This window comes from Sorex araneus, chromosome 5 (genome assembly GCF_027595985.1).
Source record: "Sorex araneus isolate mSorAra2 chromosome 5, mSorAra2.pri, whole genome shotgun sequence".
NCBI classification, from domain to species: Eukaryota; Metazoa; Chordata; class Mammalia; order Eulipotyphla; family Soricidae; genus Sorex; species Sorex araneus.
Genome location: NC_073306.1, coordinates 64,355,315 through 64,370,417, shown reverse-complemented (window position 1 = coordinate 64,370,417; position 15,103 = coordinate 64,355,315). Strand labels below are relative to the sequence as shown.

General features: G+C 39.8%; 1 protein-coding gene across 1 annotated transcript in view; it reads right to left on the bottom strand.

Annotated features, from left to right (window-relative positions):
• Positions 1-1,068: 1,068 nt before the first annotated feature.
• Positions 1,069-15,103, bottom strand: part of MSH4 (mutS homolog 4) — a 96,059-nt gene continuing 82,024 nt past the window's right edge. The window contains exons 18-20 of the mRNA XM_055139877.1: positions 10,529-10,703; positions 6,373-6,461; positions 1,069-1,251 (exon numbers count right to left, since the gene is read on the bottom strand). Coding sequence (XP_054995852.1) covers positions 1,069-1,251; positions 6,373-6,461; positions 10,529-10,703 — 447 coding nt within the window. The remainder of the gene's footprint in view (positions 1,252-6,372; positions 6,462-10,528; positions 10,704-15,103) is intronic.

Genomic DNA, 15,103 nt, shown 5'->3' with positions numbered 1-15,103 from the left:
TTTATAGGATATGTTTCAGAAAGCAGAGAGTCTCTTGCCCCCTCGCCTGGCTATCTCCCCTGGAGCCCCTCAGAGGGGGTGAGCTTCAGTCTCCCCCCGCACCCACCAGCCCAAAGCAGAGCTTTCTCGGCTTAAGACCTCCGGAACCCAGCCACAGCCATGCTCAAGGCCCCTCTCCAGACGTTGAGATGAGCCTCACGCATGAAGGAACCGGCAAAGGAACCCAGGTGTGTGGGAACCGGGGCTGAGACCTCCAAGCCTGCTGTCATCGGGACTGGGCCTCTTCCGCCCGGATTCCCCATCTTACAGTAGCTAGGGGATCACACACAGGGACTGCCCCCAGCGCAGTGTAATCCCACCAACGGCCAATATCCAGAGACTTTAAAACCAAGCTTCTGAAAGCACACGACTGAGAAGCTTATAGCCTAGTTCTCCCTCTGGGAGAACCTGGCAATCTACAGAGAGTTTCCTGCCCACATGGGAGAGCCTCGCAAACTCCCCATGGCATATTCATAAGCCAAAACCAGTAACAATGATGGGTCTCATTCCCCCAACCCTGAAAGAGCCTCCAGTGCGGCACCATTGGAAAGGACAAGTAAAGAGAGGCTTCTAAAATCTCAGGGCTAGGACAAATGGAGACGTTACTGAGACTGCTCGAGAAATTTGATGATCAACGGGATGTTTCAGAATAGAATTAAGAAAAAACTCACTTTCCAGACCTAAAAAGACATTTACAGTAACACTTTAAGTCAAACAGATTTAATTTGTTATGTGCAAATTTAAAGTACAAATAAATGTTTTTAGTTTATTAATAGCATGGATATATTTTCATAAAGGACAACAATGGTCATGTTATACTCAATAACATGATAAAAGTTACCTAAATGTTTCTTACTTAAATTATAACATTTTCTCATATAGAATATATACATGACAATTCTGAAGTCAATATATTTTTCAATTAAGACATAAAATTTAGCAAAAATATCTCTTGCTCTCAAGAAAAAAATTCTTTTTCATTTCTCATACTAAGATCATTAGGACAAGATTGTAAAGTCCTACTATTCTTCAGTTTTCTGAAACACGTTCGACCCTGAGAATATCTGCTTCATACTTCTTCTTGAGATTAATTAAGTATGTTCGTAAACTGTCTGTATCCAATTGAGAGTTCCGAGCAGTTTGAACAAGTCTAGTAGCTAGATGGTACACAGCTCTTTGTCGTTCCATCTCAGGGGTACTCTTTCGGCTTTGCTGTCATTGAAAAAACATAAATAAAAATGAAAACATAATTTCTATAAATTTCAGTTTTATATATCAGCAACATTCTATATCCTTTCATAAAAATATGAAACTCAATGATAAATGAACAGCTGTGACTAAGTCAGATTCATCCAACTAGCAAATAATATACGAAGAGAAATAAATATTATTTTGTAGAAAAAAATTATAAATATTTCCTATTTCATAATAGATCCTTATATCCTAAAAAAATCACTTCAGGGACCAGCAAGATAGGTATATACCTACTCTTGTCTCATGAGGCCAACCTGGTTTCAATCCTGGGGGCCACATAAGGTCTCTCAAGCCCCCCCAAGAATGATCCCTGAGGACAGAGTCAGAAGTAAGAGGATAGAGGCAGAAAGAAGTAACACAAGTGCATAGGTAGAGGATCTGGGGGCATACTGGTGGTATAGAATGAAGCAACACTATGCACTAAAACCATAACTATAAATTATCAAATAGTGAAGGAATTCTGGACCAGATTTATATATGAACAGGAGTAGAGGATAATGGGCACTCTGTGACTGTTGTACATCAATAGTATAAACTTAAGAACTAGGACTGGAGCTATAGTACAACAACCTGGATGTTTGTCTTGCATATGGCTGACCTGGTTCAATCCTCAGCATCACATATGGTCTCCTGAGCACTGCAAGGAATGACCCTTAAAACACAGAGCCCTGGGGCTGGAGTGATAGCACAGCTGGTAGGGGCATTTGCCTTGCACGCGGCCAACCCGGGTTCAATTCCCAGCATCCCATATGGTCCCCCTGAGCATCGCCAGGAGTAGTTCCTGAGTGCAGAGCCAGGAGTAACCCCTGTGCATCACTGGGTGTGACCCAAAAATAAAAATAAACATAAGTAAAACTAAAACACAGAGCCCTGAAACACTGCCAAGAGTAGAACAGAAATGGGAAAAACAAAGCAACTTAAACACTATTTTAACCCTATCACCTAAACTATAATTAAAAAAAACTTTTTCTTATCAAAAAATATGTCAAAGATCTAAAATATTATACACCAATAAAACCCAGGTAATGCGGAACCTTGTAACCTTGGACTCTGAGTTCAACAGGACCGGGAGTGGAGATCCTCTGCCCATCTCCCTCTGTCTCTGGTGACCCAGGGTCATGCCCATAAACCATCTCCTGCCAGGGCCAGATAATCCCGTGATTGACCACCATCCAGATCACAAAGCTTTTTCTCCCAGAAGGGAGCAACATGACGCCACCATAGCCATGCCACCAGACCCTGGGCTAGGCTGTTTCACTTGGGGCACCTCAGAGGGGTTCGGGTGAGAGGACTCCCTGCCCCAAGGGACCCAGCCCCAGCAGTCAAAAACCTCCAAAACACAACTGCTGCCATGCTCAAGGCTGGTCCCCACACACTCAGGCCAAGCGTCACGAACGAATAAATGTATTCCTGGACTGCGCGGCTGGATTTGCAGCTACGCAAAACATCATAAGACACTCCCTACCCATTCTCCAAGAGTACCTCACCACATGTGACGGAGTTGAAATAGTAGGCAACCAATCATATAGGGAAACATATATATATGCATGTATACATATTTTTGATATATATGTGAAAGCTCACATCACTCAACTTTTAACATCATGTTAGTGATATCCTAAAGAATGTCTTAATGGTCCCTGCCAAAATAGAAAAATCTTCACACTGTTTCCCCTATGGATACTTTTTTCTAGCATTTTCAGCGGTTTTCCATAACACATAATACAAAATACATTATTTCGGTTGTGCTTTGGGAGAGGGATTGGGGCTTGGGATGGGAACATCCCAAACATGGTGGTGGGAAGGTGTAATGGTGGTGGGATTGGTGTTTGAATATTAAATGTAATCAATTATTGTGAACCACAAATGTATTAATATTCAAATACATTTGAATATTAAATGTAATCAATTATTGATTACAACAAAAATGTAATCAATTATTTTATTTATAAAATAAAATTTAAAAAATAAATAAAATATTATACACCGTGATTTTTACTTTTCATGCTTATACAGATTTATTTTCTCAGCATAAAGTTAGTATAATTGATAAATATTACAGAATTAAGCTGTTGAACTTAGTCCCTATCTTATTAACTTAATGTCTGGGAAAAGTTATAAAGACTAACACAAGACAGGCGGCAGGACTGTGATGACAGGAAAAAGATCCTGATGAACTGCACCAGGAAACCAGAACTGAGCAGAACAGAAAATGCAATGAGTTCTATAAGAGGCCCAGCAGGGAATAGGAAGAGCAAACCTCCATGACACCATAAAGCATCCCAGAAAACTTCAGTTTGAGAACACTAGCAATTGAGTCACCTATCTCCTAGTCACTAAACTGAAGGAAGGATGAAGAAGCTAAAGAAGGGCAATGAATGAGCAGATTGGAGCACACACAGGCATATCTAGGTTTTTGGCAGAAGTGTGGTCAAAGGCAGAGCTGTGAAATTGTGATTCGAGTCACCCTCATGGGCTTTCAGTTCTCCAACAGAAAGCCTAATTGAGAAGCTGGTTAAGCATCTAACAAGGACCCAGAAAAGAACAGGAAAAACAAAAAACAACTTGTGCTGCCAGACGCGGACTGAGAAGTACCTCAGGCTGAGGTTTTTGACACTAGGTGGCGCTATAAAACTACCAAAAAAAAAAAAAGTGAATGAATATACACCAAATTCCACCCCATTCCCAAGTCAGGACCCAAAGTTAGGCGGAAGTTCTCTGGACTCTTGAAAGTCAAAGCCTCAAACCCAAGGACTAAAGCAAGAGAGTCAGAGTAAGGCACTGGAAAGTACAGAACCAGAATCTCAAGTTCCTCAGAGACAGCCACTCAGGTCAGTTAGTCTACAAAGAAGCTAGGAATTAAGTGGAATAAGGAAAGCCTCTTGAACAAATGTTGGGAAAATTGGTTAGTCACATGTAAACAAAAAATTAACTTAGAGTCCCCTCTCATACCATACACAAAAATCAATTAAAGATGGATTAAAGACCTTCATATATAAGATCTCAACCCATAAACTATATTGAAGAACATACAGGCAGAACCTTTCATGACATGAATCTAGGGGCCTCTTCAATGACTTGATGTCACTGGCCAAATAGAGGCCAGAATAAACAAATGGGATTATATCAAATTTATAAGTTTCTGCAACACTAATGGGAGTGCGCCCATGCACACACACACACACACACACACACACACACACACACACACACACACACACACCACGAAAGTGGAATAAAGACACCAGACTAAGAGAAAATATTTGCCCACAACTCACCTGATAAAGGGTTAATATCCCAGACAAATAAAGCACTTATAAAACCAATCCCATCAAAAAAACAAATAACGTGGGGCTGGAGCGATAGCACAGCGGGTAGGGCGTTTGCCTTGCACGCGGCCGATCCGGGTTCGAATCCCAGCATCCCATATGGTCCCCTGAGCACCGCCAGGAGTAACTCCTGAGTGCAGCGCCAGGAGTAACCCCTGTGCATCGCCAGGTGTGTCCCAAAAAGAAAAAAAAAAAAACAAAAAAACGAAAAGAATCTCAACAGCTCCATCAAAAAAAAAAAATGGGAAGAAAAATGCAGACACTCATTTAAAGGCCATAGCTAATAAGCATATGAAAAAAAATGTTCTTCATCACTTATCTTCAGGAAAATGCAAATCAAAACAACAATGAGGTATCAATTCGAACCAGAGAGAATAAAATGAAAAAGAATAGAAACAAGTAATGCTGGGGCTGGAGCAATAGCACAGCAGGTAGGGTGTTTACCTTGCACGCTGCCAACCTGGGTTCAATTCCCAGCATCCCATATGTTTCCCTGAGCACCAACAGGAGTAATTCCTGAATACAGAGCCAGGAGTAACCCCTGTGCATCGCTGGGTGTGACCCAAAAAGAAAACAAAAGAAAAAAAAAACACCAAGTAATGCTGGCATAAAACTGAGGGTAAAGGACTATTCAACCACCATTGATAGGAATGCTGTCTGGTTCACACTCTTTGGAAAATATGAATACTTATCAAAATACTAAGAACTGAGCTTCCATATGACTCAGCAATTCCACTGTGGGGACACCAAGGTCGCCAAAACACTATTTCAATAAAGTATTAGTGGACCTATGTTCATGGCAACACTATTCACAACAGAAAAAATCATAAGTGCTAAAGAACTGATGACTAGATAAAGAAATTGGGGATATATACACAATACTACTACTCAGCTATTTGAAAAGAGAAACAAAATCATGCAATTTGTCACAACTTAGAACTAGTAGGTATCATGCTAAGTAAAGTCAGAAGGAAAGGAACATAGAATGATTTCTCTCATATTTATGGAACATAAATAAATAAACAGTAAGGGAAAACCAAATGGCCAAAGGAAACAAAACTGGAATATCAAGTATACAGAACTTACCTGGGGGGAGGCAGAAGTGGAGATGGGACGGGTCCTTAGGGCATTGTAGAGGGAAGTGAACACCCTGGTAATGGGTGTCCTGTTAGAACAATGAGCCTCCTTCATTAACAGTACTATAAATCACAGTACCTCAATGAAAATAGGGGAATTTAAAAAAAATTTAATAATAACCTATATCTTCATAAAAAAACCCAACTAACCTATAAACTTTTGATGCATAAAAAGAACTTTGTTAGGAGGACAGAGAGAGAGTATAGTGGGTAGGGCACTTGCTTGCACACAACCAACCCAGGTTCGATCCCGGGCATCCCATATGAACCCCCAGGCATCACCAGGAGTAATTCCTGAGTGCAGAACCAGGATTAAACCCTGAGAACCACGAGGTGTGACCCAAAAAAATAAAAAAAAAGAACATTTATTTAGGAATTAGGTTTCCAATTTTGTTTTTATTATTAATATTAAATTTTGTGTCTACCTGAGACCATAACAGAAATGCAAATCTTGTTCTTGCTCTGGATGTATCTCACTGATAGTGGCCATAGCTTACTGTGTAAGGCTTTGGGTTTGACTTCCAATTCCATACATACACACACAAACACATATATACTTAATATATCTTATTTAATTTTAAAAAACAATTCTTATTGCTTTAAATGTTTCTTACCAAAATTTGTCCAGTAATTTGCGTTGTAATTTCTTTGGCATCTAAGACAATTGATGGTGGGAGTGATGACACCTCTGCAGCTTTTAACCCTAAAATTATACACAAGGGTGGGACGAGGGGATTCAATATTGGTTTTGCTGTTAACAGTATATTTGTTTTAACTAATACTGATCTGTTCTTTAAAGATTTAAACTTTGTTTTCACGGATATTTCTGATCTACTTAACAATTCTCAAAAGTAGACCTGGGGGCTGGAGCGATAGCACAGCGGGTAGGGCGTTTGCCTTGCATGCAGCCGACCCGGGTTCGATCCCCAGCATCCCATATGGTCCCTTGAGCACCGCCAGGAGTAATTCCTGAGTGCAAAGCCAGGAGTAACCACTGTGCAGCGCCAGATGAGACCCAAAAAGCAAAAAAAAAAAAAAAAAGCAAAGAAAAAAAAAGTAGACCTGGGATGTGGACCAGTAGCAAAGCATGTACCTTGCATGCATAAGACTTGATGTCAATTCCAAATACAATAAATTAGCACAATTAAGTTTTCCAAAATTATCAATAGCAACTTACAGTTCCAAATCTATGACATGTAAGATATTATCAATTACTTCTCACCCTACTTATGAGTCAGCAGGAAAATATAAGAAAAGGAAAGAGATAATTAGAAAATCAGTTAATAATAACATTGATGGGCTGGATCAATAGCACAGCGGTAGAGCATTTGCCTTACACTCAGCCACCCCGGGTTTGATTCCTCCGCCCCTCTCAGAGAGCCCGCAAGCTACCGAGAGTATTGGACCCACTCAGCAGAGCCTGGCGAGCTACCTGTGGTGTAATCGATATGCCAAAAATAGTAACAATAAGTCTTACAATGAAAGACGTTACTGGTGCCTGCTTCAGCAAATCAATGAGCAACGGGATGACAGTGACAGTGACAGTGGCAATAACGATGATCTAACTACAAATACAGTTGGGGGCTGGATAGATAGCACAGTGTACAGAGTGTTTGCATTGCACGAGGCCAACCTGGGTTTGATTCCTCTGTCCCTCTCAGAGAGCCCGGCAAGCTACCGAGAGTATCCTGTCCACACGGCAGAGCCTGGCAAGCTACCTGTGGTGTATTCGATATGCCAAAAACAGTAACAACAAGTCTCACAATGGAGACATTACTGGTGCCCACTCAAGCAAATCAATAGACAACGGAACAACAATGCTACAGAAGGTCTAAGACATATATGGGTTTTTCAGGGGCAGAGAATGCAACAGTAAATGCTAGAGCTGAATGTTCATCAATCTAGCAGTTCAATGAGGAAGAAATATTTCAAAAGGTAAAGAAATAAATCTTCTTCACAGGCTTGGACATGGGTGAATCTGTTGAAAAACCCAGGTCTGTGGGACTTGTGACTAAAATATCCAGGCTTGCACAGAGCTGTGAATGGGCGACCTACCCACATCTCCCTGTGCTTCCAGAAGCCTGGCAGTCATGCCCAGAACTGCCTCTGTTGCCATATAAACTCATCAATGGCCATGATTTAGAGACTCACAAATAAAGCTCAGAAGAGAGCAACACAGAATGATAGGCTAGAGAGGCCTCCTTCCCCACAGTCACCATCCAGTTTAAAAAAATTAATTAACCTCAGCTGTATAACTATACTTAAAATTTTAGAATTCCTAGAGCACAGGAATTGAATTGACATCTTATATGCTGGTAATCTCTTACACAAGGACTTACTGGCTCCAGGATGGGATACAACAATCTTCACTTTCCTCTAAAGAAAGTTTTTTTGATAATTTCTAATAGATTATTCATAACAAGCAATACAAAATAAATTCTTTAAGTCCTGCTCTTGGGGCAGGGTTTGGGGGCAGGGGTGCAAACATTCGAAATATGGTGGTAGGTAGGTGTAATAGTGGTGAGATTGATATTAGAATATTAAATGTAACAAATTATTGTGAACAGCTTTATAAAAATAGAATTAAATCTAGAAAAAGAAATATAATGCCCTCGGCCCAGATGAGATCCGGAGCAGCCGTGCACGACACGGCCCCTCTGCTCCTTAAGGACTATGATCCGGGAGATCTACTAACCCATTTTGGCACCCAGAGACTTATAGAAATGCATCTAGACTGTGAGCTGAGCTACAACTCCATGCCGCTCAGGGAGGGGGAAGGATTTTCTCTCCCAACGCTTTCTTTCTAGGGGAAGATAGCAGCGACAGGAGAAGCAGTGCCCACATGGCATCCGCCATTTTCTAGGACTCACAACCCAGAGGTACTCGCTTTGTAGTGACGTGGCGAGAAAGAGATCATGAAATGGGGGTGTTATGGCATGCCCTCAGCCCAGATGAGATCCGGAGCAGCTGTGCACGACACGGCCCCTCTGCTCCTTAAAGACTATGATCCAGGAGGTCTACTAACCCATTTTGGCACCCAGAGACTTATAGAAATGCATCTAGACTGTAAACTGAGCTAAAACAACAGAAATCCAAAACCGCGCAGCAGCTGTCGTGGTCGTGCGAACTCCTATAAATCTTCATTCTCAGCAATGGAAAACAAACTATCAAATAATGCTTTTTCAGTAGGTTTGATTGTTGGGGAAAAATTCCAAATAATAATAGTCAGTTCTCTGTTGAAATATTGAATGTATCCAAAGTATAGAGAGAATAAAGTGAAGATCATTGGCCACTCAGGTGAGGGGGTGGGGCGTGGGAGGGGGGTATATTGGGGTTCTTGGTGGGGGAACAGGTGCACTGGTGAAGGGATGGGGGTTTGATCATTATATGACTGAGACTTAAACCTTAAAGCTTTGTAACTTTTGTTATAGTGATTCAATAAAATAAAATTTAAAAATATATATATCTATTCTTCAAGCAAGTTCAAACACTAGTGAGTATTCTCGTGCTGATTTTATAGCAAATATGACACATAGGCTTTCTATTGTGTGAAAACAGTTTATAATAATATTTTAAAGAATATGGAAGCAGGGGTTGGAGAAGTGACTCAGTGTTTAAGCACTGCCCTTATGTATCTGAGGTCTTGGGTTTGAATCCTAGCACCTCATTAAAAAAAAAGGCAAGAAGCAGCTACCCATTAACATTATTGAAAAGGTGCCAATTACTAGTCAATTCATATTTGATGATTTTATCTCAGAAATTTCAAATATATGTGAAAGTATTCCTAATTTTAAAAGATAAATTTGAGACTAATAACTATTAAACATATAATATAAATTATCTTGTTGATTTCCCACTTGAAATATCAAAACAAAGGTGATTTTTCCCTCAAAAGAATCCCATTCATAACTAAAATGCTAGAAACATATATGTAATTAAATAAAAGTTCTATGAATTAATAATAATTTGTATATACAAAATACTTATTTAGATATAAAATAGCAAATCAAGCTTAGAAATAAATTATTTCAGGGATGGAGAGATAGTATATTAGATAGGGCCTTGCATGCGGCTAACCCAGGTTGAATCCCCTGTATCCCATATAGTTCCCTAAGCACCAGCAGGAATAATTCCTGAGTACAGAGCCAAGAGTAAGTCCTGAGCATTATCAGGTGTGTGGAAAGAAAGAAATGATTTTGCAATGCATTCAACATTAAGACTTAAGATTTAATAATTCTCAAGTTCGCTGGACCTGTGGAAACCAGAGGCAGGATACTGAAAGAATGTAAGTGAAATGTGCAGCTTTCAGTTCACTATGCTACTTAAAAATATAAACCAAGTTACATACAGTTTTCTACAGACAGAAATGAATACTTCTGGGGCTTCATGTGTGATAATTCTATATATAATTATTGGCTAATGCATATCAAATATGATTTTTTTTCTTTTGGGGTCACATCCGGTGATGCGCAGGGGTCACTCCTGGCTCTGCACTCAGAAATTATCACTGTCGGTGCTCAGGGACCATATGCTATTCTGGGAACCAAACTCGAGGTGGCCGCATGCAAGGCAAACGCCCTATCCACTGTGCTTTCACTCCAGCTCCTCAAATATAATTTTGACATAGAAAAATGCAACCTAAGAACACATGAGCTCCCAAAATAATGCAAGAAACCTTGTTAGATTGACAAAAATGAGGAGAGAAGAAAGGTTATCTCACAAAAATATGCAGTGTTTCAAATGCATATACATAATTTCTATATTAAATACCATAATTTTTTTCTTCTGTGAGTCCCTTAGAAAGTTTGTAGGTATAGCAGATAGCTTCCTTATTTTTTGAGGTGTTCTTTACATGTTGAACTTCAAAATGCATATTTTCTACATTAGGATACAGTATATCTATTTGGCATAGTTCCAGAAAATGTGTAGCAAACAGTGTAAAAGCCTGGAACACATAACAATAAATATTATTACTTTAAAATAAACTACAAAATTCTTTTAAAATTTATTTAACCCATATCCCAAGTTTACAAGTAGCTTGGCAGTCACGCCCACAAACTGCCCCTGGTGCCATATAATCTCATCAATGGCCATGATCCAGAGACTCAGAAATAAAGCTCCCGGAAGAGAGCAAAATAGGCCTAACCTCACCCATAAGTGAATCATCTGTATAAACGTATTCTAAATTTTAGAGTTCCTGGAGCATGACACTGCGTTTGCGGCTGTGCAACCTCTCACACTCTACAACACTGATGTACCATGAATAACACAACATTTGATTGGGTTTAACAAACATGTGAGCAATCTCTTATACAAGGGTTTAATGATTCCAGGATGAAATACAACAATCTTCAAACACTTTCCTCTAAGGAAACTTTACTGGACCATTTTTAGCGGATTTTTCAAAACAAGCAATACAAAATTAATTGTTTTGGTTCTGCTTTGGGGGGCACGGTTTGGGATTTGGAGAGGAAACATTTGAAATATGGTGGTGGGAAGGTGCAATGGTATATGGGATTGGTGTTTGAATATTAAATGCAATGAATTATTGTGAACAACTTTATAAAATATAAAATAAATTTTTTAATTAAATACTCTATTTTTAAATACCTTGAAAGAGATGTAAAAATGGAATAAATAAGTCTGATGTTAAAATGGTTTAGCTGTTTTGAAATTTATATTCAATGAAGGGAACATGTTTGGGTAAACACTCTGAATATACATACATACATACATACATACATTATATTACAGGAAAGAAACAAATCCAAAAAATAAAATCTTGGGCCTGAACTATAAGAGGGTGATGACAAGGGAAAGAGTGATTTATTATATGACATTTAAATAAAAAACAACTAGGAGAGATAGTACACAGGTTAAAACACTTATTTTGCAGGCAGTTGATCCTAATTCAACTCCCAGCACTGCATATGGTCCCCCAGGGCACATCCAGGAGTGATTCCCAAGCACAGAGCCAATAGTAAGCACTGAGTGTTACCAGGTATACCCCAAAATCTAACACTAACTCACACCCCGCCAAACAAAGGAAAAAGGAAAACCTCAATATTTACTTAACAAATCAAAGCAGCTATGAGATAGACTAAAATTATAAAACAATATGAAAATATTTATAATGAGTTACATGGTCATATGGGCTGGAGCAATAGCGCAGCAGGTAGGGTGTTCGCCTTGCACGAGGCCGACCTGGGTTTGATTCCTCTGTCGCTCTCGGAGAGCCTGGTAAGTTACCGAGAGTATCTCGCCACATGGCATAGCCTGGCAAGCTCCCCATGGCATATTCGATAAGCTAAAAACAGTAACAAGAAGTCTCACAATGGAGACATTACTGTTGCTCACAAATCGATGAGCAACAGGATGACAGTGACAGTGACAGTGATATGTTCATATATTCTTCCACTATGCATTTTGTATTCCCTTGGCCTTCAAAAACCACCATAGCTGATCATGATTCTTTTTTTTTTTTTATTGAATCCATGTGAGATAGCTACAAGCTTTCATGTTTGGGTTACTGTAGGATAACATGGTGTTTATCCTTTTAGCCTTGCCACAGAGAACTTAGTTTACCTTAAAGCAATGTCCTTTCTGTATATACACAGGAAGATAGTTAATATTATGTTTTGTAACTCGGGAGCTGATTGACTCCAATAATATTTACTCCTGGGCATCTGTTTTCTCAACTCAGTTGCTCTTAGTTCCTAGCACCCCAAAAGCAGGGTCCCAGTGAGGGACGGGATGGACCCAGGGCAAGCTGTGATCTACCCTGGCATCGAAATGGGCCAGGCCAAAGCGCCACAATACTCAACTATAAGTTGAGAGCATGGTCAACTTAGACAAATGCTGTCATGATCCAAAAGTAACGATGAGACTAGGACCCTGCTGGGGTTAGGAAGACTAACCTGGCCTGAGAACTGTAGTCTGGAATATATAATGAATGTCCTCAGGAAGAACCAAACTTTAAGTCTGATATATCTCTTACTGTGCTCATACAGAATGACATTACTAGAAATATTAGAAGTAAATTTACTATAACTATTTAAGCGGATTACTAGCTGAGAAAGGAAGAAAGCAGCACATCCTTGTTTGGATCCCATCCTTGAGCAGATCTCCTACTAATCTGGAGCAATCTCCTTAGATGAGATTTTGTTAATCTCCTGGAGAAATGGTCTTACCCTTCTTTGTTGATTTGTTAATGTTCAATCCACTTTTGTGTCACCACCCTATGTAATTGCTATATAAACTAAGACTGTAAGCAGGAGAGGGGGTAGAGGAAAGACAGAAGTGTGTAGAGGCAAGACAGAAGACACATAAGCAAGACAGAAGGGCAGAGGTAAGACAGAAGCAAGGAGAAGAGACAGAAGCAAGAGGGAAGACACAGAAGCAGAGAGAAGGCACAGAAACAGAGACAGAAAGAGGTCGGAAGAGACCAGAGGAGAGACTACAGAGACAGAGACAGAGATAGAGAGACAGATAGAAGAGAGCAAAGCGGCACACACAGAAGCAGAGCACAAGGAGGAGCCATCCCAATCCCGTCCATACAAAGCGGCTTGAGAGCACCGAACGCGAGCAGTGAGAGAGAGAGAGAGAGAGAGAGAGAGAGGAAAGAGAAAAAGAGAAGAGAGAGCCACCCTGAAAGTCAGCAAACAACGACACATCATCACACATCACCCCCTCACGTACATGTGCCCTTTGTATTTTTCACAGGTTACAATCACACAATGATCAAGCACCCATACCTTCACCAGTGCACATTCCCCACCACCAATATCCCCAGTATACTCCTCCTTTCCCCACCCTTCCCCTACCTCCATAGCAGACAATATTCCCCATACTCTCTCTACTTTTGAGCATTATGGCTTGCAACACACACTGAGAGGCCATCATGTTTGGTCCATTATCTACTTTCGGCACACATCTCCCATCCCAACTGATTCCTCCAGGCATCCTTTGCTTAGTGATCGCTTCTCTATTCCATCTGCCTTCTCCCCTCCACTCATGAAGCAGGCTTCCAGCTATAGGGCAATCCTCCTGGCCCTTGTATCTACTGTCTTTGGGTGTCAACCTCATGTTATGTTATTCTATACTCCACAAATGAGTGCAGTCCTTCTATGTCTGTCCCTCTCTTTCTGACTCATTTCACTTAGCATGATACTCTCCATGTCTATCCATTTATTAGTAAATTTCATGACTTAATCTCTCCTAACAGCTGCATAGTATTCCATTGTGTAGATGTACCAAAGTTTCTTTAACCAGTCATCTGTTCTAGGGCACTTGGGTTGTTTCCAGATTTTGGCTATTATGAACAGTGCTGCAATGAACATATAGGTACAGATGTCATTTTTACTGTGCTTTTTTGCATTCTCGAGATATATTCCCAGAAGTGGTGATCATGGTTCTTTACCTGGTGGAGTGGCTCAAACCCTTACTCTTGAAATGGGTGGGATTATTTGCATTGAATAAAGTCAATGTAAGTAAATTCTTCCTATGGGAATGGGGGGAACCTATTTCACTTGCAAAATTGTCGCTTCAGAATTTACTAGCTTCAATGTCACAATTTCATCAGGTAATCCTTAAATTTCCATTCTAACTTACTGGATTCTCACTTTAATAAAAGAGTTATGAATACATGGTTGGGAGTTCAACTTCCCCTGTAGTTCAGTTCATCATAGAATGAGCTTCCGGGTTTGAGTCTCAGTAATTTAGTACCTATACAAGATAGGGATAACTACAGGGTAAAAACACAGAAGTTTTCAGGTTATTTATGTCATAATTTATGCAGAAATTCTTTCCTCTCCCAATTTGTCCAGCTGTATTAGGAACAATCAGTCAATCTCAGTCAATCTCATTTCATTCATTAGTTTGCCAAAAATGTTTGAAATAATCACATACAATCATCCAGCTCATTGTTTGTAAGTGGTAATTGAGAGTATCCAATTTTGCCTATTTCTATTGTCAGATCATAGTGTCAGTTAAAAGTGTCTCTTTACAACTAAAATAGAATCATTCATAACTGATGATTCAAATGTTATGAATAGAATTATTCGTAACATTTAACTCTAATCAGATTATGGTCAATTCCAAAAATACAAGAATCAATTTAGAAAATTCATCCATAAATCTGCTTCTTTACAATGACTTCATACTAAAGTTGTAGTAGTAAGAGTTGCCCACAAAAGCAGAAATAATAAGAGGGGTGTGTTTGTGGTGTGTGTGTGTGTGTGTGTGTGTGTATACATAATGATATACTCTCATGAAATAATGATGAACAAGTTCCCAGATCTTCAATAAGCAAGCTGAAGATCCAGTCAAGTCAGTGGTCTAGTTTAC